The sequence below is a fragment of the Rattus norvegicus genome, chromosome 1, assembly GCF_021556685.1.
Source record: "Rattus norvegicus strain SHRSP/BbbUtx chromosome 1, alternate assembly SHRSP_T2T, whole genome shotgun sequence".
Taxonomy (NCBI): Eukaryota; Metazoa; Chordata; class Mammalia; order Rodentia; family Muridae; genus Rattus; species Rattus norvegicus.
This window is the reverse complement of record NC_141534.1, coordinates 81,340,415-81,362,931: the sequence shown is the minus strand read 5'-3', so window position 1 is coordinate 81,362,931 and position 22,517 is coordinate 81,340,415. Positions and strand designations below refer to the sequence as shown.

The 22,517-nt window shown below is 49.1% G+C and overlaps 2 protein-coding genes across 8 annotated transcripts in view; one reads left to right on the top strand and one right to left on the bottom strand.

Annotated features, from left to right (window-relative positions):
- The window catches only part of Lair1 (leukocyte-associated immunoglobulin-like receptor 1), a 117,952-nt gene extending 113,589 nt beyond the window's left edge, over positions 1–4,363 (bottom strand). Inside the window, exon 1 of one of the 2 annotated variants that reach the window (XM_087584930.1) lies at positions 4,205–4,363. The gene's annotated coding sequence lies outside the window, so the exon portion shown is untranslated. The remainder of the gene's footprint in view (positions 1–4,204) is intronic. The other variant, NM_001446374.1, reaches the window with a different exon arrangement.
- Ttyh1 (tweety family member 1) lies at positions 3,873–22,385 on the top strand. Of its 6 annotated transcripts, none has more exons than NM_001438278.1 (14): positions 3,873–4,074; positions 7,094–7,272; positions 9,206–9,317; positions 10,067–10,287; positions 12,667–12,762; positions 13,864–13,936; positions 14,219–14,294; positions 15,205–15,260; positions 15,451–15,543; positions 15,963–16,055; positions 19,503–19,645; positions 19,779–19,824; positions 20,088–20,161; positions 20,888–22,385. In NM_001438278.1, exons 1-13 carry the CDS (start codon positions 3,949–3,951, stop codon positions 20,124–20,126), a joined length of 1,353 nt encoding a protein of 450 aa, NP_001425207.1. In that variant the 5' UTR covers positions 3,873–3,948; the 3' UTR covers positions 20,127–20,161; positions 20,888–22,385. The 6 variants fall into 6 exon arrangements, with proteins under 6 accessions (NP_001425207.1, NP_001425206.1, NP_001099695.1 ...); NM_001438277.1 differs by having other exon boundaries at positions 20,776–22,385; NM_001106225.2 differs by having other exon boundaries at positions 20,298–22,385.
- The last annotated feature ends 132 nt before the right edge of the window (positions 22,386–22,517 follow it).

Below are 22,517 nucleotides of genomic sequence, written 5' to 3'. Positions count from 1 at the left end.
GGAAGCAGGCATTTCTCATTCAGTGCACCACAAGCAGACAAGCAGGCAGGCAGGCAGGCAGGCAGGCAGGCAGGCAGACAGACAGACAGACAGACACATACATACATGCATGCACACATACACGTATACATACACATAGATGGACACACAGATACAAATATATATTGAATTAAGTTTATGATGGGAATTGGCTCAAACAATTATGGAAACTAAAATGACCCAGAGAAGCAATAGGTTGGCTTTACCTTGTGTCTAAAGGCCAGAGAATCAGGTGTTCAAGTGTCCTACACCAGAAGAAGAGAATGTTACAGGTATGGTGAATTTACCCTTTTCTAATCCTCAATAGATAGGGGAGAGGCAAGAAACTTGCATCTGTGAGATGGGACTGAAATCTAGTCTCTAACAACTGCTCTCAGACATACCAAATGTGGATAAAGAAACAAAGTTGTACTAATAATCCATGTATCCCCCAACCCAGTCATATTAGCACATATAATTAGCAACTCTACCATCTGGACTCACACCAGGTAGCTCAGCTGTGACATCTAAGCTGTCAGTCACAACTATATGCTGGAAGGTCACCTATTCTCAGGAAGAGCCATTTCCTAAGTGTTTTTTATATCAAGAAGCAATCATTTCTTCCCATTACATACTCAAATAGAATATTTACTTATTTTAATTATTAATAGTACTTATGCATTGTACACTACAATATATATGATCTAATTCCACATATGACAGAAAACATGCAATATTTGCCCTTATAAATCTGGCTTATTTCACTTAACATGAGGATGTCCAGTTCCATCTAATTTCTTGCAAATAATGATTCATTCTTCCTTACTGCTGCACAAAATTCCATTGTATGTATACATAACACTTTTTTTAAAAAATCCATTCATCTGCTGACAGATATCCTGGCTGATTCTGTAACTTGACAATTGTGCATAGTGCAGTAGTAAATACAGATGTGTAGGCTTCTCAGGGATACCCTCACTTAAATATTTCCTTTTTCCTAAAGTCATAAACTATATTTCCTCTTTGCCTTACTTACTGCATGAACATGGGTAGCTATTATCAATAAGAGAGTGTGTTGCTTGTTTTTAGAACAAAAAGCAGTACCTGGAACAGAGCGGAGACCTGTATTGTGTATGAGGCATGCAGGACAATGAACATAGCTGATTACATTTAGTGAGAACCTACTATGTGCTAGAAGTGGGAAGCTGAACGTGGTGATATTTCCAGGGATGTTCACCTGCCTGGCTAACCAGTAAGGCTCTTATAGTCTCTCAGCAGAGACCTGCTCTCACCTTCCGTCAGGAAGGGCCAGGTACGAGGGCTCCCTAGAGAAGGTACATTACTACCCCTCCTGAGCCTCTCTCACATTTCTCTGCCTCAGCGTCACCATGCGCCCCCTTCGTCTGCTTGCCCCTTGCATGCCAGTGAGGCACAGTGTCTGGATAGACCAGAGCTTGCAGACCAGCCAATTCCAACCCACAGACGGGTTTTATTTGGCCCACACAGTCATTTTTTTAAATTTGAATTCACTTTAACATTTAAAAGCTGAGGGATTTTGCTTTAAAAATATCCAGATTTCAGTCTTGTTTGGAAATTTGGAACATCTGGTAAGGCTGGGTTCCTCTTCCCATATGGCAACCCTGGCTGAAACTAAATGGCATCACCATGTGTCCAGAACCAGCTTCTTTACACGCTGCTTCAATTAATGCCTGTGGGACCTGAGGTTATTTGGGAATAGTGTCCCCAGCTGGGGACTCTAAAAACAAACAAGGACCATATTTCCATATCCAGGTGAAAGAAACAGAGCAATGCCAGATGCAGGTCAAGCCAATAGACCTGTATCAGACAGTACCACACATCTTGATGTAATAGGACATGCGTCTTGAGTTTAGTCAATACCAACTGAAGCAATTCCTCAAAGAGGCTGCCTTCTGGGACCAAACCACACATGCAGGAGGCAGAGAGATGGAGACAAATAGAGTGTAGGAGCAGACAGAGAGGCAATCAGTTCAAATTCCCAACCTCTCTCTCCATCTCTTGCCCTCTCCCTCCTTTCTCTCTGTGTGTGTCTGTGCATCTGTGAATCTGTGCCAGATTACGGTTTCTCGTTGCAGCGTTTGGTCCTAGAAGTTGAGGTGCCACTACTTACCTTCTCTGGCCCTCACTTGTTTTTAAACTGACACAAAACATTTATCTTCTCGCTTTTATAGATAGGGAAATAAAGACTTCAGATTCAGAAGTCACTTCAAGTCGGTTAAAATGCCTCCAGCTGCTCATCTCAGAGTCTTCGCCTTTTCTAAGCTCCATGCAGACCATTTGGTTGGGATGGTAGGGGGTACAAGTCCATCCAACTTCTTACTTCTACTTGTTATTGTCATTATCATCGCCACCATCGCTGCCAGTATCACAAGCATCATTATTGTCACCACTAGCATTCTGGTCACCATCACTATCACCACCACGAACATTACTGACACCGTCGTCATGATCATCATCATCATCATCATCATCATCATCACATCACCATCAATCACTATCACCATCATTACCATCGCTAGTATCACCAGCAACATCACCACCCCCTCTTCAGCCACTATTATCAATACCATGGAGAATCTTGTCATCTGCCTCATCACCATCATCATTATCACCACCACCACCATCATCATCAGGAGCTGCATTAGGTTCACCATCATTATGACCATTATCACCACCACCATCACAATTCTGCCATCTCTATGACTACCATCTATATCACCAGGACCATCATAGTCAGCACCAACACAATCACCATTACTTCTCATGCTAGCCCTTCTCTGCTATCCTCAACCAAATGCAGGGAAGGGATAGGGAGGTCAACTCTTACTCTTTTCCATCCAACGCCCTCCTCAGTCAGACAGAAACACTACTGGGCATTCCAGGGGCAAAGATTAGCCCTCCTCTACACCAAAGGGACACTTGAACAGCAGCCTAGGGATGTTTGTTTTAGGTCACGCCAGAGACTGAGTGTGACCTAAATTCTTAGTGAAGGTCTGAGTGATGATTTCACGGTGGCCAGGTTCCCTCTAGGGTCTCCATAACTGCCTCCCATCATCTCTCTGTGTAACTTTAGTAGCTTCCCATAAGACCCAACACAAGTATTTTGGCTAGAAGATAGCTTTACAGTGAGTGGCAAGAGATGGGGGTTATTATATAGACTGAAGCAGTTTGGAGGAGATCGCAAACATGTGGGAAGTCACCATACATAGATGGGATGGGTCCCTATATAGCTAACTAGGGTCCTATTCAAAGCAGGTGGGGTCCTTATAATAAACAGTCTTCACAACGTGTGTAGGTCTTTCTGGAAGGGTCTGCCCACACAGGAGGATTTCTCTCTAGAAACTGTGTCCATATACAGGTTATGACAAAATGTGTCGCGGGGAAGGAGACTTTTACCTAAGCAGAAGCCGTCTTTACAACATTAAAATGAGGGATTTTTCATTGGCGCGCCTGGCTAAATGCTGCTCAAATACTAATGACCTTTATGGCAAGGTGAAGGTTTTACATAAGGATAAAGAGCTTGTGTGCTTCAAAGAGAAATCCCAGTATCCTGGCTCTTGTACGGACAGGGACAAGGCAGGCTAATCCATTTTGCTCTCAGCAAGCACAGCCCCTGCATACCACTGACTCGCAAAGACCACCCGCACCTGCTCAGGCAGCAGGTGGGAGCCCAGGAGAGGGCGGAGCAACGGGGCCCATTGCTCACGCCGCATTGCCTCCGGTGGCCACCAGAGGCAGCACTGAGGCGCTGCCTCGCCTCCCCCTCCCCAATCTCCACCCCCCGCCCTCCGGGCTCCTGCTCCCGGGAGCCCCGCAAACCCGGCTCCGCCCGCGCCCCGCACAGCACCGAGGCTCCCGGCCCGGTCCGCCCCGCTGCCCCTCCCCGGGGCCATGGGGGCACCCCCGGGCTACCGACCCTCTGCCTGGGTGCATCTCCTCCACCAGCTGCCCCGTGCCGACTTCCAGCTCCGCCCGGTGCCCAGCGGCTTTGCTCCCCGCGACCAAGAGTACCAGCAGGTGGGATGGCAAACCTGGGCCAGGTCCCCTGGGAACAGGAGGTTGGGTCAGAGTTCCAGCGTCTTAGGGGCTGGGGACCTGGCCTGCATTTGTGAGTACAAGTCCAAGATTAGAGGTAGAGAGCTCATACCTTGAGGTTCCCCTAGGTCGTGCGCTGGGGGGTGCAGACCCCTCTCTTCCTAGATAAGGAGAGCTGGGATCCTAGACTTCCCAGAGTCCTGAATGGGAGGAGATGGGGCCCCAGGATTTGGGTTTCTGAGACTTGCCTGGAAAGCCAGTCTCTAGGGTCATCTAAGGAAAGGTCCGTTCTTGAGGTCCCAGGAGAGAAGGACCCCGCCCCTACAGGATCCCAACTGGTAAATATGTCCCAGATTAAAAAAAGGGGGGGGGTGTGGTGGGGGAGAAAGGACTGAGAGAGGGAAGGCAGGGGAGGCAGCTGAGGTCTAGGACGAATTGATATCCTGAAATAGGGAATAGAGACCAGGGCTGGGGAAATCAGATGAGGTGAGATGAGGATTCAAGGTGCCTTCCGCCTGTCCCAGGAGGGAAGGGGTCTTTAGGGTGCCAGAGAGGGTTAGGATAGAGATGTGGTTAGGTTCTGGGCTAAGGAAGACAACAGGCCTGGGTCCGAGGTGGGTAAGGCTGGTGGTGGACCCTCACAGACTCTGGGGTCCGTAGGGAAAGAGGCACAGCTGCAGCTAGTGGGAGGTTGGTGGGGGGGGGGGGCAGAGGTGCTGTCCCCTGACCCAGTTTAATTCAAGTCCTTCACTTTGAGATTAATGAGGAGAAAAGCTTGGCTGAGCTGAGGGCCTAGTGGGGGGGCTGGGTGTTGGCCCTGCCCTCCCCTCAAGTGAGAACCTCTGTAGCTGACCCGGATGGCTTCTGGGAAAGGGGCACAGGGTTGGGAGAGCTTTGAGGGAGGGGGTTGTTCCCAGAAAAGCAGCAAGGGGGGTCGTGTGCTGGTGTGCTTGCTATTTGGGTCATGGCTGGCACAGCCTGAGCGGCTCCTCCCTGCCTACTCCACCCGCCCCCTCTCCCCTCCAAAGGAGGACCGCCATCCCCGCGCCCACAGCCACTTATACAATCACAGCCTCCAGCCGGTTGGTCCACCCACTCCCAGCCAGATTCACGGGGCTCATGGCTCTGGAGAGTTCCTCAGTCACTAGGGATCCCCCCAGAGCCCCCAATGCCACCATAGTTGCTTAGAACAGTTCACTCAGCCTGATACTCATCAGTCATAGTCGCAGCTGAGGCACACACAGTTTCTTCCCCGGGACACTATTCTTCATGGAAATGACCACTGTGAGCACAGAAAGACACACTATAAGAGACTCTCGGATAGGACCTGCACAAGCGTAATACCAGTCACATATAAGCAACACACTCACGTGTACACCATCACACATGGGCACACTCATACATTATACATACCTACCCCACCTCACATGTGTACAAGAGCGCATGCGCGCGCGCACGCACGCACGCACGCACACACACACACACACACACACACACACACACACACACACATGCTCAGTCTACTTAACACAACTCAATGACTGAAGCAGATCTATTCAGAAAATATTAATGCCCACAGGTATTCTGTCATATAGTCATGTAGCATGATCTACACAGACACCTTATGCTCCATATGCCCTCATCTGGTGGAAGGCAAATTCACAGCCACATCCGATACACTGCACACACGTGTCAGGTACACAAGTACTCGGGACAGGCAGCCATGGTTTAGGGACAGGAGCCCCTGGGATTGCTTGGTTGTAATTTCAGACCTCACACTGCCACTACCCTGCTATGTAACTCTAGAAAAACCATGTCCAGTCCTGGGCCTTTGAGAAGACATGAGACACAGATCTTCTAAAAGACCCTATCATATGCAGAGTCCACTGTTCTATAGTTTATTTGAGACATGGCCTCACTCTCTAGTCCAGACTGGCTGGAGTATATGTATATGTATATGTATATGTATATGTATGTGTATGTGTATGTGTATGTGTATGTGTATGTGTATGTGTATGTGTATGTGTATGTGTATAGCCTGAAATTGTGGCTGTTTTCTTGCCTCAGCTGCCAGAATGCTGGGGTTATAGGCATGTACCTGTAATCAGAGCCACCCTGCTCTGCAAGGTGTTTCCAGCTATCAACATCCTTTCTGCCTACCTTTTCTTTCCTCTATCCTTTGGGTCTCACTATATACTCTGCCCTGTCTGGTTTTTTTTTTTTTTATATATATATAGTTCTTTATATGCCTCTGTCTGTCTGTTCATCTCTGTTTGTCTCTCTGCCCTAAACCTTCTGGTGTTTTCTGTGTCTTATCTCTACATCTCTCTCTTCTTTCCTTAGCTGCCTCTTTCTGTCTGCATCTTCATCTCTTTTGCTCATTCAGCCTTCCTTCCCTATCTCCATTCCTGAGCCTTCTCTGTCTCTGTCTGTCTGTCTGTCTCTGTCTCTGTCTCTGCACACCCCCAACACACACACAAACACATGCACACACGAGTTGTCATGCCATCCCTGTTTCCATTCCCCAGCTCTGGGGTGACAGACTCAGTTGCAATGGGTGTGTGAGCTCAGCAGCAGGAGGGAAAGGGGTAAAAGGAGGCTACCTCTCCTGTTCTCCTGAAGTACAAAGATGGAAGCCTTCCTGCCTTTTATTCCCATATAGTTCATCAGCAAGTCCCTAGAATATGTTTCAGTTCAATTGCCTGGATGCAATGAGGAGGAAACCCAGGCTCAGAGAGAGGGGAGATCCCTTTGAGAGCACACAGAACTGAGCAGGGCTGGAACCCAAGGTTTATGTCCCCTACCTGGATACTGCCTCCAGAAACTTAGCCCTAAAATCTAGAGGGACCTCAGCTGTTAATGTGAGAGGAAATAGGTATTTCATCTTTCTCCTCAACCTGAGTACCATCAGAGGCTGGCTTGGGCCCCATACAGCTGAGGAGGAACTTCTTGTCTGGGACATGAAAGTGCTTTCTGAGGCTTCTCAACACCTCTTCCTCAGGCCCTGCTGCTGGTGGCAGCCTTGGCTGGGCTGGGTTTGGGCCTGAGCCTCATCTTCATCGCTGTCTACCTCATCCGCTTCTGCTGCTGCAGGCCTCCAGAACCCCCTGGGGCCAAGAGTCCCCCACCCGGAGGAGGCTGTGTCACCTGGAGCTGCATTGCTGCCCTTCTCGTGGGCTGGTAATGGGGCCCCAGGGTGGGTAGGGGGTGGGGACAGAGTTTCCTATACTTGCTGTAAGTCTTCTTCAGGCTACCTTGGGGGTACGAGCCCAGAGTTAGGAAGGAGAATCTCTAGCCACTAAGAGTGCCTGCCTGTCTTGTGAGTGAACTGATAGAGAGGCTTAAGGAGGATGAAGAGGTCTGCCTAGGAGTAGAATAGACAGCCTGCTACAGGTTTGGGGGTTTCAGTGGTTCTCTCATTGGCCAATGGTGCTACCTAGGGGAGTGAGATACTCTCTCTAGACTTCATTTTCTCCATCTATAACATGTGTTTTGCAACACTACCCATACCCTAGTTACACTAAGAATAGACTAGAGTGCACAGTGTGTGAGTCCTGGAGGTCCCCTCTGAATGTTAACACTGATCAAACTCATTCATTCATTCATTCATTCATTCATTCATCAACTTATTAATTCAACAACTGAGCATAACTAGTCTGTGCCAGGCACTGGACATGCCACAGTAGGCACTCTGTGATTTCAGACAGAGTTCCAATCAGGCAAACAGACCTCACAGGGTCATCACCAGGAGCACCTACTCAGCCTACACTAAAGCTGTGTCTGAATCCTTCTGGTGATGAGAGCTGTGCTCAAGATTGCCACATCTGGTCCTGAATGAGGGAGCCTCAGGAAAGGGAAGTACATGACTTTTCAAGCCTATGTGGTTTAAGGCAAGTGGAGAGTCAGACTCAGGGTATAAGAAGCCTCCAGAACCCTCAATAGGAACTCCCTTCATCAAACCAAGATTGCTGGCTCTGAGTCCAGCCCCTAGGTCATGGCTAGTTAGGGTGCTGAGACTTTCTGGGGACCTCATAGATGGCCAGCACAAGTCCTTTAGGAATATGGTGTCCCCTCCTCAGTCTGGGCTCAGGGCCACTCTTCCTCTTTGTAGGAAGAAGAGGGTGTGTGTTTGGGAGTATATGGGGGTTGGGTGCCCTATATCCAAGATTTTTTTTCTCATAGGGCTCTCCAGAATGGGGGTGGATGGGGTGTGTTAACAAAGGCCCAGTGGGGGAGAGACACAGCCCCAGCCCCCTCAAAGCCTGGGAACAAGAGGAGCTTTGTAGGGTTCAGAACAATGGGGCAGGGGCACTAGGCTCCCATCCAAGGTTTGGGGTGGGGCCTGTGTAGCCCAAGACTGGGAACTGTGAGGGCATCAGGCTCTCGCCCCCCTCCAGTGTGAAGTACAGACTAAGGGAGGAAAGTGGGTCCCCATATTCAAGCTCTACAATGGAGGTCTGTGTGTTGGCTGGGCAGAGACAGGGGCCCAGCTCTTGGCCTGGCCTCCAGCCCTCCCTCCCACATTCTCTCACTCAGTCTCTTCCAGCTGGCCAGATGCCAAGATCCCTGGGCATCATAGGGGAAGGCTTAGAGCTCCAGGCACAATGTCTTTTACAAAAGAAAAGGGTCTAGGGCCTGGAGGAGGAAGGGGCAAGGAACACCTGGGCTAGAATAGACAGCTGTTGGCCTAATGATTCCTAAGACAAGGCTGTAAATACTGAATGCCTTTGCAAAGGATGTGGGAGTTGGTTGTGAGCTGATCATAATTAGGAACTGATAACCTTTAATCCAGGGCTAGCAAGGCAAAAACCAGGGTTCCACTCTGGGGAGGTGTGAGTTAAATCTGGGGGCTCCTTCTTTTCCACCACTCCACCCACCATTAGCATCACAATGACGTCTCTCCAGCAGGGGGGAGCGAGGTCTTCCGGTTACCTTGGCAACTGGTGGAGGCCAACCTTGACTGTTCTTTTTCCCACGGAGGATGAACCAATAGGGTGGATGCAGAGATTGGATAGGCAAATGAAGAAGCGGGGAGGACGGGTATGTGTGGAGGCATGGTGCCACCCTCCAGGGTCTGAGACTGGTTGGTATTTCTTCTTTCCTTTCCCTTCAGTGCAGGCATTGGCATTGGTTTCTATGGTAACAGCGAGACCAGTGATGGGGTGTCCCAGCTCAGCTCAGCACTGCAGCATGCCAACCACACGCTCAGCACCATTGATGACTTGGTGAGGGATCCAGCCACTGACCAGACTGCAGACTCACACCCCAGTTGATCTTCACATGGGGATGTGGTCCCCCACTGGAGACCAAAAGCAACCAAATCGAAGCAGATTTCAGACCAAAAATTGAATCCCCAGATGCAGAACTGCAAACCTTAGACCTGCAGACCTTAGACCATATGTTCAACCCCAACCCAGCAAACTGGAGCTGGATCTAGAAGATTCAGAGTGAGCCTAAGGACTCACATCCAGCTCCAGGCCTGCACTTCAGTTTATATTCCAAGCTAGAGACCCTGTCCTTGGCCCAAATGCAAGTTCAGGATCCCCCACCCCCAACCCCACCCCCACAGTGAGATTTTATGCTCCCAGGATTCCAGAGCTCAGGGCTAAGATTGCAGCCCACTTCCAACCTTGAAGTTCAGTACCTACTAATCAGATTTAGACCCCAACCTCAAACAGGCAGATGCAGGCTTCAGACCTAAGATTCCCCCACCCCTTTCTTTTCTACCTAATTTCAATGCTGGGATTAGAATCTTCACCTTGGACTCAAGCACCCTGACCAAATAGAGCTCTTGACAAGACCTGGGAGCCTCACCTTGACTCGCCTTCTCCTCAGTCTCCAGATGCCCCAGACCCCAGATCTCAGGCACTCCTCAATCCTCATCAACATCCCCTGCCTCCCCCCCCCCCCCACCTTATCCCTCATCCACAACCCTAGACTTTGGGAAAATATGATGACTATGTCCCCTTCCCAGGTGCTGGAAACGGTAGAGAGGCTGGGTGAGGCTGTGAGGACAGAGCTGACCACCCTGGAGGAAGTGTTGTCAGAACGCGTGGAGCTGGTGGCTGCCACCCGGGGAGCCAGAAGGCAGGCTGAGGCAGCAGCTCAGCACCTGCAAGGCCTAGCCTTCTGGCAGGGAGTGTCCCTGAGCCCAGTACAGGTGGCTGAGGATGTGACTTTCGTGGAGGAGTACAGGTGAGAGAAGGATTTTCCTATTTATTTTTTTTTTAAGCATTGTGGTCTCAAACTCTATCCTGGGGCATGTGGGATAATAGCTAAAGATAGTTTAATTTGTCCCACTGATTGAAAAAGAAACTGCTGGCTCCTGGTGGGTGGAGAACGGATGCTGTCCATCATCCTGTAGGCCAGCCCCATTGTGGAGAATTACCCAGTTGTGAATGTAAAACAAGGCTGATATACTCAGCTGTGACAACATCGGCCAAGTGATTGAGGGCCCACCCTCATAGTTATATACCCCATCAGTGATCAACCACTTCTCTCATTCATTCACTCACTCAGCCATTCCATGAATCATTCATCAGGTACATCACCATTCCACACAGTTGCTCCTGGACTAACCCTAGTAGCAATCCTACGTAGATTATTCCGAAGGCAACAATGTTCATAGTGCAACTAACTACTTAATTTAACACCTGGTGATTGAGGACCTCAGCTTCAGGAGGCCATTCTAGATTTGTAGGTCTTAAACAAGTTTCTTTCCATCCCTGAGTCTCAGTTTCCCCACCTTAAAGTGAGTCCCATGGTGCATAGCTCAAAATGGATTGTGGTGAGTTAGTTAATAACTTAGAGTGTCTGAAACAAAGAGCACACAATGACAGATAAGACAGTAGCAGTAAAATAGATATACCAAGCAGTGGAGATAACATAGGAAATCCCACATAGGAGGGACTCTTCTCAGCTGGGAGAGCAATATAAAACAGGTCTATGAAGCTAGGCCTGGTGGTAAAGGCCTGTAATCTCAACTGCTCCGGAACTCAAGGCCTGTTTGGGCTACAGGTTTCAAGGCCAGTATGAATAACTTAGTGAGACATTGTATCCAAATAAAAAGTAAAAAGGCTGAGGATGTGATAATGGAAGAATATTTGCCTAGAATCTGTTGATAAGGGATTGAGGGTGTGGCTCAGTGGTAGAGCCCCTGCCAGGAATCCCCCAGTTGAAGAGCTAGGAATATGACTCAGGGATAGAGTTGCCTACCTAGCTTGTGTGAGGCTCTATGTTTGGTTCGGTGGTTAACAGCACTTGCTGTGCTTTGCTTGTAGAGGACGTAGGTTCAGTTCCCTGCACTCATATGGTGGCTCACGACTATCTATAACTTCAATTCCGTGGGATCCAAGATTTTCTTCTCACCTCTGCAGACACCAGGCATGAATTTGGTAGACATACCAACAAAACATATGTAGGCAGAATACCTGTACATATAAAATAAAAATACTTTTAAAAAGCAAACACATTTTCTGTAAGGTGGGTAATGAGTGCTTTGGAGCAAATTAAATAAGAAGGGGCTTGTCTGGAGACAGCAGGGTGTTTGGAAGGGCCATACTAAAGGGTGGTACTTGAGGGGACAGGACAAGCTATGTAGCCCTCTGAGGCAGCCATCTATCTCAGCAGCCAACACAACCAGGCTTCACCTACTCATAGTTATCCCATTCCTGCTGGCTTTGAGCTGATACCCCTGAATCTACTATTCCCGAGCAGGGGGCCATGCTCCCTGGTCCAAGCACACTGGGGCTGAAACAATCCCAGCTGAGGATACATGGTGGGGCATCAATTCAGTGGGAGGCAGGCAGGTTCTGTGTCATGGTTACTAGGATCCTGGGAGCTTGGTTGGGAAGGTAGTGGTAGGTGTGAGTATGATTCTAGGAAGATGCTCTGTAAAAGTGTCTGACATTAGACAGGCCCTCAGCAAATGCATCAAGGCCACAGAGGTTGAGTCTGGCGGTGTGGTAAGGGACAAGGACTCAGGCTGCAAACCACACCTCCATGGGAACTGCTGAGAATGACACCATTATTGAGCATTTATATTGTGCCAAGCACTGAACTGGGGCCGTCCAAGCATCCCCCCCTGCAGTACTGGTGTGTTACTTACTTAAGTACTATATAGTGTTCAAAGCCCCCTGGATAGTGATTTATCCAACATAACTGCACCCACAAACCAATTCATCCACCTGACAACAAATTTTGAGGTTGATCCTGTTATGCCCCCTCATGTTACTGGTAGGGAAACTCTGTGAACCATCAAACAGTTCACAGAGCTAATTGGGTAGTTGAGACCTATGCGCCATACCTCTGAAATATTCAGATAGGTCCCAGGTGACTGACCCTAAAGTGCTGGGTTGGGGATCCTGTTCAGAGAGGCCAATGACTGTGCCCACTACCACAGAACTTCTATGTGAATTGGGTAGGGTACCAGGTGCTTCACTTCCACACCTATGCTGCAGAACACTCCAGAGTCTTGTGAGCCATTTCACCAGGTAGCAGGGAGGTTACAGGACCAGACTGGGTTGGGGTGCCACTAGCCTCTAAGATTCACTGTCTTGGCCCTTCTTTCTACAGGTGGCTGGCCTATGTCCTCCTGCTGCTCTTGGTGCTTCTGGTTTGTCTCTTCACCCTCCTGGGCCTGGCCAAGCAGAGCAAGTGGCTGGTGGTTGTGTGAGTGGAGCAAATTTCATAGGAGAGGGAAACAGGCCCCACCATGTATCCTCAGCAAGCAACGTGCTAAAGCCAGGAGAAAGACAATGATAGCATTTGCCGTAAAGGGGGTGGGGAGGGGTTGATCTCTGATATGCCACATATGTTTTTCCCTTTGGTCACCTCAAACCCATGGAGGAAATGCTACCAGGTCCCCTGTATGGCAGGTGAGAGACCTGAGGTAATATTCGGGCATGTAGGACCTATGCTCTTACTGCACAGTTCTCTGTATGCCAGACACAGCCCTTAGGATTTCATAGAACTCTCACACTAATCCTTGCAGGGAGGTAGGCACTGTTCTCTAGTAGTAGGAGGTGGTGGACCCAGTGTGACTGGGTTACTTGTTCAGGACCACAAAACCAGGAAGTACTGTGATAGGGCTTAAATTCAGCCTGCCCATCATTGGCAGAACCCATGCTCCTTCTGCCCTGGTACCCACTGTCTTTGGAATCTCCCTGAGAAAGATGTCCAGCTACTGCTTCAAAGCCAGGAGACTGATAAAAAAACACACTGTGCTGAGCAAGTATATGACCTGGTCTTTCAGTTTACAACAGCTGTCAACCTCTCCTACCACCCTATGACCCAGAATTATTCTACCTGTCACAGCCCTGGACATAAGCCAAGCCTTAAATAGTCAAGCTCTTAATTTCAGAAATCAACTCTGAACCAATCCCCATACTTTACAGCTTGGTGGTGGAGAGGAACTAGCTAAATAAAATGGGCTGTGGAAGGGCCTGGAAGCTATCTCAGAACCTACCAGACCCTGTGCAGTTAAATCCCAGGAAATTCAGCCCAGCGGTGAACAGCTGCCTCCTAGGGTTCAGGAACAGTTGGGATAGTGGCTACTGACCTGGCAGCCAAGGCCTTCCTCTTTCCTTTTCCAACTGAACAGATGTTGTATTTGACGTCAGTCAGTCATGGGTCTTACCCCACCCTTTACTCCCATGCGCCTGACTCTAATCCCCTAGGCTACAGAGGTTGGTGGGTACTGGGGAGGGCTGTGATTAGATATGGGGTGTAGAAAGAGGCAAGGCTGATTAAGTTCAACCACCTCCCCCCAAGGATGACCGCCATGAGTCTCCTGGTGCTTGTCCTGAGCTGGGGTTCTATGGGCCTAGAGGCTGCCACAGCTGTGGTGAGTATGGGGCTCTGGATTCAGGGGTTCTGATCCGGGGGTGGTTGTGACCTGGTTAATGCCATAAATCCTAAGGTGTAGGGGATCATGATCACAGTTCTGAGATCTCGGCCTTAATTGCTGGATCCAAAGAGAGCAGAGGCTGGTGCTTAGACTCATCAGCCTCAGCAAAGCTTAAGTCTGGACCCCTAGGTCTGAGGGAGGAGGGTTGGGGCCTGGACCTCTGAGTTCCGTGGAAATATGAAATTGAACATTCTGATCCTTTCCTGCTTCCTTCATCAGGGTCTCAGTGACTTCTGCTCCAACCCAGACACCTATGTGCTGAACTTGACCCAGGAGGAGACAGGAATCAGTTCAGGTGATTCCGAGAAATCCCTGCTGTCCTCAGCACTCCCTCCTATCCGCCCCCCCCCCCCCGCCCCTTCCATTGTAAGGTAGAGAGCAGCAGCATCTACCAATCCTGGCAGGATGGGGAAAGGGTAGAATCAAAATGCCTGTGGGTATGACCAGACAAGGGGAAGTGGGCCCTGGGCCTCAGTGATAGGAAGGTTGGACTGTGGCACAACAAGGAAGCATAATTAGGTCAGTTGAATCTGCTTCCAGATATGGCCGAAGCAGAAGGGGTGAGCGTATGGGGTGTGATATTATCCACCTATAATCCCAGCAATTAGGAGGTTGAGGTGTGAGGTCAAGGACAGCCTGGGTTATCTAGACTTGGTCACACCTTGTTCTGAAACAAAAACAAACAAACAAACAGACAGACAGACAAACAAAAAAGAATGGAATTGAGGATGTCCCTCCATTGGTAGAGTGCTTGTCAAAGCTGTTTGATCCCCAGCAACACATAAAGCTTGCCTTGTGCCCAGCACTCAAGAAGTAGAGGAAGAAAGGTCAGAAGAGTTAAAGGTCATCCGTAGCTACATAGAGGGTTCAAGGCAAATCTGGGTTACTTGAAACTGTCCCCAAAACAACAGACTGAACTGAACAAGACGGAGGAAGAGGAGGGATCGAAAGGAAAAGGGAGGGTGAAGGGGAGGGAAGAACAGAAGGAGGGGAAAGCAAAGGGGAGGGAGGGAGAGAGGAGGGAAGGAGTGGGGAAGAGAGAGAGAAAAGGGAAAGCATGGAAAACGACTAGCAGGTCTTTGAGACCCCAATAAAGTTTCAAACTGGGTGTGGAATGTCCCCAGGGCTTTAGCCCTCCAGATTTGCCCAGGGAGAGCCTGGGCGCCCAGGCTTATAGCCTGCTCCTTTCTCTCCCTCCACTTCAGACATCCTCAACTATTATTTCCTGTGCAACCAGGCGGTCTCCAACCCCTTCCAACAGGTTAGGACTGTGGGCAAAAGATGTGGGCACTGAGGCGATGGCTAATGTGGAGCCTCAAGGGCATGTGCTGGGCTATGCTAGAGGCTCCAGGCTTCCATGGGAGGTGGAGGGTACTGAGGCCCAGAGTTGTATAGTCAATGGCATGATGGACACCTTGACCTGAGTCCTCCTTTCTTTTATCACCCTGCAGAGGCTGACTCTGTCCCAGCGTGCTCTAGCCAGCATCCACTCTCAGCTGCAAGGCCTGGAGCGGGAAGCTAGCCCTCAATTTCCTGCTGCACAGGTTAGGTCAATGGACCAGCCGGAGAGGAAAAAAGGGCTGAACCCGGTGAACCTCTGGGATGCTGGCCCCACTCACATAAAGGGGCAGATTGACTGGGTCAGATAGACTCGAGGAGCTGGCCCTTCTCCAAGTAGGCAGGATTTCATGTTATGTGCAAACTTTTGGAAAGAGGTGGAGTAATAGAGTTGAGCTAGTCTCTGGGACAGAGCCTACAGGAAGGGGTTGCAGCAAGAAAAATCCACATTTCTTTTAGTTGTAGGACAACAGTGGAGGTAAGAGGGTCTAGGGTGTGTCTGAACCTATATAAAGAGGAAGGGCTGGTCCCTTTGGGAGGTAGGGTCCTTGGGTTGAGGACAGGGCCTACTTTACTGGGTAGCAAAAGAGAAGAAGGTAACTGTGTCCCCTCCCTCCCACTGCAGAAGCCCTTGTTATCCTTGGAGGAGACGCTGAATGTGACAGAAAGAAGCTTCCACCAGTTGGTGGCACTGCTGCACTGCCGCAGTCTGCACAAGGTACTCTCTAGGTGCTAGCCAACCCAGTCTCTTTCTCCCCCTCCCCTTTGCTTTCTCTTCTCTTCCCCAGTCTCCTTCCCTTCCTCTCCTCCTCCTCTCTCTTTTTCTCCCTCCCCTTCCCTCTCTCACTACCCCCTTCTCCTCTCTCACCACCACCTCACCACCCTGCTCTGTGTTCATCTTCCACCCTCTCCCCTCCTCCTTGAAAGCCTCTCAGCCACTTAAGCCCTGCAATGAAAGCCCAGGCAAGCCCCCGGTTCCCTAGATTGAACGCTAGCTAGCCAGATATCTCTTGATGTGAAAGGGGCAAGAAAAGGTGAAGGCAGGGGCAAGGCAGCCTGTGAGCCCACCATGGGCTCAGCTGTGGTCTATTTGGCCTCAGGAGCAAGCCAGCATTTCTGAGTGTTGTGAAGTAAGACTCTCACCCTCACCACTTTCCCTGGTTACAGTCTCCCACAGTGACACCCTCCATGCACATAGGCTTTGCCATGATCCTGGCTCTACAGGATTCACTGGTCACTGACCCCTCCATAAACAAGATCAGGATGACTTTTTTCTTTTATAATTCTGGGGGGACTGTATTCAGATACCCCTGCCTATTATATTTATACCACTGATTTATACCTGTGGGATGGGGGAGGGCAGGCGGGGGGCGGGGGGATGGGGGCCTTGTCTAGCTTAGGCTTGCTTCAAACTAGCTGCATAGTAGAGAATGACTCTAAGTTCTGATCGTTCTGCCCATACCTCCCTCCTGAGATTACAAGTTTGTGGCATCTCACCCAGTTTATGAGGTGCTGAGGATGGAACCAAGTGCTTCATGCATCTCAGACAAGGATTCTACTAGCTGAGTGCTACATCTTCAGCACCCAGACTTTATAAAAAGTACATTTCATCTTGAGCCAAAGTCTCAGTAAGTGGCCCAGCTAGGCCTTGGACTCTTCATCGTCAGACTTTAGCCCTCCGCCCCACCCCCCACTAGCTGGAATGAGAAGTGTTTCCAGACCCAGCAGGAAATGTTATGACCTTGTTTTACAAACCCAGAGGCTGGAGAAGGTGATTGAGTGGTTTGCCCAGAAGGCAAAGACCTCATGGAAGGGCACTGAGCTGCTTCTGAAACTGTTTTACCCAAGGGCTCATTGTAACTCAGATCTGAAGGACACCAGCTTCTTCACTACCTTCTGGGCAGCTTGTCTGCCTTAGAATTAGGATACAGACTCAGCAAACAGACTCTTCCCCACAAGAAGACCCAAGCAACACTAGGATATCCTTGTCCCAAACCACTATTTGCTGGGTATCCAAAGTTTGAAATTAATGGGGCATCCTGCCCCAGAGGAATCAGTGTATAACACAATACCAAAGAGGAAGCCAAGGGGCAGGAAGTTGGGGGTCCTTGCTCTATTGCACCCCAAGTCCTGCTTTATGACTTATGCAGATGTTGATCTCCAATTCTGATTCCAAGATGACCAAGGGGAGGGGTGAGGGGTCAGAGTCTGCACCCAACATTGATAAACCACATGACCATGTATTGGTTCCCCATGTAGGCCTTAGTTTCCTCACATGTTAAAATTAAGGACATGACGGAGGACATTGCTCAATCAATTCAATATTTGCCACACAATTATGAGGGCCTGAGTTCAATCGCCAAGAAACCAGGTAAAAAGCCGAGAATATGGTGCTGGTTTACAATCCCAGCACTGAGGAGGCAAGAGACAGGTGGCTATCTGAGGTCTGCTGCCTGCCAGCCTATCCCACTCAGTGAGTACCAAGTCCCAATGAGAAAGCCTGTTTCAAAACCAAACAAAATCTTGCTGGCTGTGGTACGTGGCTTTAATATAGGCACATGGCAGGCAGTGCCAGACATATGTCTGAGTTTGGGGCTAGCCTGGTCTGCAGAGCAAATTCTAGGACAATGGGTACTACAAAGAGAAACTCTTGTAACGAAACAAAACTGTGTTTGACCTTTGACTCTTTCTCCCACCTGACATGAAAAGGCATAGAAACATCTCTTCCACACAAGCATAAAAACATAAACATACACACAAAATGGAGATAAGAGACACCAGGCTAAGAAAGGGTGAGCTGGGTATGGGCTCTCATCACAGCCCTGCCAGAGGCTGAGGCAGAGGCAGGCAAATCTCAGTGAGTTTGAAGCCAGCCTAGTCTACAGAGGCAAGGGGAGATGTCTCTGAAACCTAAGGGACTTGGTACTGGATGCAGCTTTACCCTTTCTGGGCCGTGTATAAACAGATTAGCTACTCTGGGCTCTAGCGTCTCTCCACCATTGCCAAAGGCAGCATTACATGGGGTTGCAAGAATGTAAGGACCTGACGCAAACATAACTGGTTATTGTCCTGGTCGCCTTCTCACCCCATGCCTTCCTAACTCAACAGTATTTACCCCAATGCTTGAACCAGGAAGTCAGGACTCCCTATTCTCACATTCCGCTGCATCTGCTGCTCATAGAGCCCGCACTGCATCAGGCCCCAGCCCTCCTCACCTCTTGCATGCCCATTTTGCTCATTCCATCTGTCCAATAACAGCTGGTGATCCTTTCAAACACAATCGGATCAGTCTTCATCTAAAAACCCTTTCATGAATCCCCCTCCACATGGATTAAAGCCAGGGCTCTTGGCACTGACCTAGTAGGGGCCTGTATAGACACTCAGCCTTGGTGTTTCTACCTGTCCCCCACATCAGCCCAGCCACGTGCCTCTGACTGGACCTGACCATCTCTGCCTGTCTCCTGGTGTCCTTTTCGCATGGCCTCTGCTATGTACTGCCTTAACATCTTCCTGTCTTACCAGCTCACTGACCTCCACAGTAGTTGCCCGGGTCCCATGCACTTAAGGTTGCCAATGCTGGTGGCATGCCTGGAACAAGGGAGGACTAGTCCATCCTGGCAGAATGTTGGCTGTGCCACTGGGCATCGAGGTTACAGAGGCTCTGCTGGCCTCCACGATGGTGGTCACAGTAGCCAGTCCTGTTTGCATGTCTATCATGTGGACACCCAAACCTAAGTGTTATGTAAGCCAGCAATCTGCAGGAGCCAGGGGACATCTGACAATGTGTGAGCATGTGGCTGCCACAAGTGCAGGAATAGATGCTGCTGGCGTCCTCGTCTGTCAATAGCATGTGGACAGAGCAAAGATAGGCAGGGTTGAAGATGCTGGGAGAGCAGTTCGTTCTCTAGGTGCTGAGTGGAGATGCTAGGTCACTTTGCATGTGGGGAGCAGGGACTAAGATAAAATAGGGGTGGGGTGGGTTGTTGGGCTGCTGTTCAGCAACGGCACAAGCTGAGTATACAGATGACTTTCCATGTTCAGAACAGCTCTCTGACAAAAGACTACACTTGGGCATAGTCTGGGTGACAGCCAGGTAAATGGATGGTTGGCCCTATGTATGAAATGCATGTGTACACACGCTGAGCCTCCTTACCCTCTGCCTCAGGACTATGGCTCAGCACTCCGAGGCCTGTGTGAAGATGCCCTAGAGGGCCTGCTGTTCCTGATGCTCTTTTCTCTCCTGTCTGCCGGGGCCCTAGCCACCACTCTTTGCAGCCTGCCCCGTGCCTGGGCTCTCTTCCCACCCAGGTCAGCAAGGGAGAGAGGGTAGGGTCCCCAGGGAGGGGACAGGAGGCAGTACCCAGGGCCACTGATGGGGATGGGGCAGCCTCCTGATTGGTTTCCATCCTGCTTCTCTGCCACTCCCCACATCACACTTCAGTGATGACTACGATGACACAGACGATGACGACCCTTTCAACCCTCAGGTATAAACCCTCCTCTGAAGGGAAGAGGACTGGGGCCTGGGATCCTGGGTCTAAGAGAAGAAAAAATGAGTATTGCATTCCTAGGTCTGGGAAGAGAGAAAATGAGACCAAACCTCTGGTCTGAGATCCTATGGGAAGAGGGATGAGTCTTGGGCGTGAGGGAGGAGGTCTGGGGTCTAGATCCTGGGCCTGAGGGAAGAAGGAAGGGCTCCACAGTCCACAAGAGATTCTGTATGTCTTTTCTGTCCCTGTTATCCTGCCAGGAATCCAAGCGCTTTGTGCAGTGGCAGTCTTCCATCTGAGCCCCCCTGCCAGTGTGGCCTGCCTCTCCTCTTTGGTAAGCTTCAAGTACCGTCATGTGCAGTTGGGTCTTGGATCTCCCCTACAGTTGTAGTAGCTCTCTTATGCTGGGTGGGTGTCCACGGGAGTATCTCCTGCCAATGTCAGCTCTTCATCTCTCCCTCTTTCTCTAGCTCCTTTCCTTGGCTGCTGGAGAAGGCCCCACTAACCTGACCTTGGCTGGGCTCTGACCATTAACACTGCTGGCTATGGACACCTCACATAGGATGACATCCTGTTCTGGCCCTAACACTCCCCCATTCCCATTTCTCCTTAGCACAGGTGGTTGCTGGGGTGGCACAATAGAGACCAGGGCTGTCTGGGAAGGGAGCTGACCATACAGCGTGGTGTTCCTCACCTCCGGGTACCAGCCCTGTCCTTGGAGGGATAAAGCTGGACACAGGTGCAGGCATGGCCATTTCCTGCCATATGCCAGTGATCTCAACTGATGGCACTAACTTGGAAGAGGGCGGATTTGAAATAAAAGGGAAGACTTTATTTTACAAGTACCTAGGTCCTTCTTATCACCCCTGCCCCAATCCTGGAGAAAGAAGTCTTGACTGGGCTAGGGGACTCCTCTGGTGTTTGAAAGGCAACTCTCCTCTTGTCCAGGCTCAGCACTGCTTTGCTTCTGAAAGTCACGTGTGAATCCTGACAAGGGGGAAGAAGCAGATCCCAGAAGAGAGTAAGCCTAACACTAAATTAAACATGCGTGCATCCACAGGAAGAGTCAACCTTCCAGTCACGTGGAATGTTCAAAGCCTGCTGGGATTAGGAACGGTGTGGAATCGAATCAACTTGCTTCCTAGCAGCTCATATCCTACACAAGAACGTCAGAAAACTAACGCTTGTTTCAGGATAGGGACAGAAATCTTCAGAGAGAAGTAGAATATTTGCTCGTAATGCTACCACGGTGATGTAAAGGGAGAAGGTTTAAGGAAGATAATATAAATCCAGACAGGAAAAGATGAGGCAATCATCAAGTTGTCAAGTAAAAACAAACATGGCAGAGTCAAAAGGGAAATTTATTGTCTGGGGAACAATTCCTATGTAGTTCTTATTTGTTAAAAAAAAAAAAAGTAGCACACATGACAAAGGAAAACATTGTTGTTAATAGATAAACATAATTCAAAAAGCTTCTATTATCTAACAAAAAACAGACCAACTCAATTTAGTAATAAGTAACTGAGATGAACGTACAAGGAAACAAAATCCCCAAGACAAAGGATAAAACTGGGGATTTTTGGTTTTCATTTTGGTTTTTGGTTTTTTGAGACAGGCTTTCTTTGTAATAGACCTGGGTGTCCTGGAACTCTTTGTAGACCAGGCTGGCCTTGACCTCACAGAGAACAGCCTGCCTCTGCCTCCCTAGTACTGAGATTAAAGCATGTATCACCATATCACCAGCTAAAATGTTCAAGTTCTAATGATTAGCAAACACGATGTGCTACTTTCCCCTTTCTAGTACCTACTTGTTGTGGACTTTAAAGTGGGGTGTTGGCTGGTGCTAGTCTGGAGGCTCAGGGAAAAAGTTCTCTGAATATGCTGCTCAGAGGCGGTGAATCACCAGCTATGTGAAAATAATAATTAAAACAAACAAACAAAACAAAACCCTGCTCACATCTCTTAACCTGGTAATCCTTTGGGGCACAAGCTTCCAGTAAGAGATGAACAGGCAACCCTTGGCTCAGTTAAACCCTGGAGACAGAAATGTTCACAAAAGGAAGAACAGTAATGTAGAGCAGGATCCTCAAGTTCACAGTGGCAAGTGGGGTACAGAGGCACCAGGGGTATCCCTGGCCCTGTGCTGGTTGGAAGCCTCTGGGTCCTAGACCTGGCACCACTATGTTAATGTGGACAAGTTATCTGACTGGTTGAACCTCAGTTGAATGGTGAAGCAAATGGGTATCATAAATCCAGAAAACAGCTCTTGACATGATAGGTAATAAGCAGGATAAATGCAGCATGATGTTCTGGGTTACATTCTGGTGCACAGAAAACATTAGTAGGAAAAGTACCCACTTCTAAAGTCTGCGGCTTAGTTCAGAGTATTAAAGCAATGTCAATTTCTTACTTTTAACAAATAAACCATGGTGAATTCGAGGTGTGGAATCTAGCAATAGGGGAAACTGGGCAGTGTGCTCAATTCCTGTATTACCTTTGCAATTTTTATTTCTGTAAACTTAAATTTATTCTAAAATAAAAGTTCATTATAAAAAGGAGATGGGAAGAAACCTACCAACCTAACACTAGCAAATGATACAAAATTAACCAAGTGTTGTTTCATTACCAAAAGTTGCTTGTACAATGTGAGACCAGAAATTGGTCTATAAGGTACTGTCTCATAGATTATT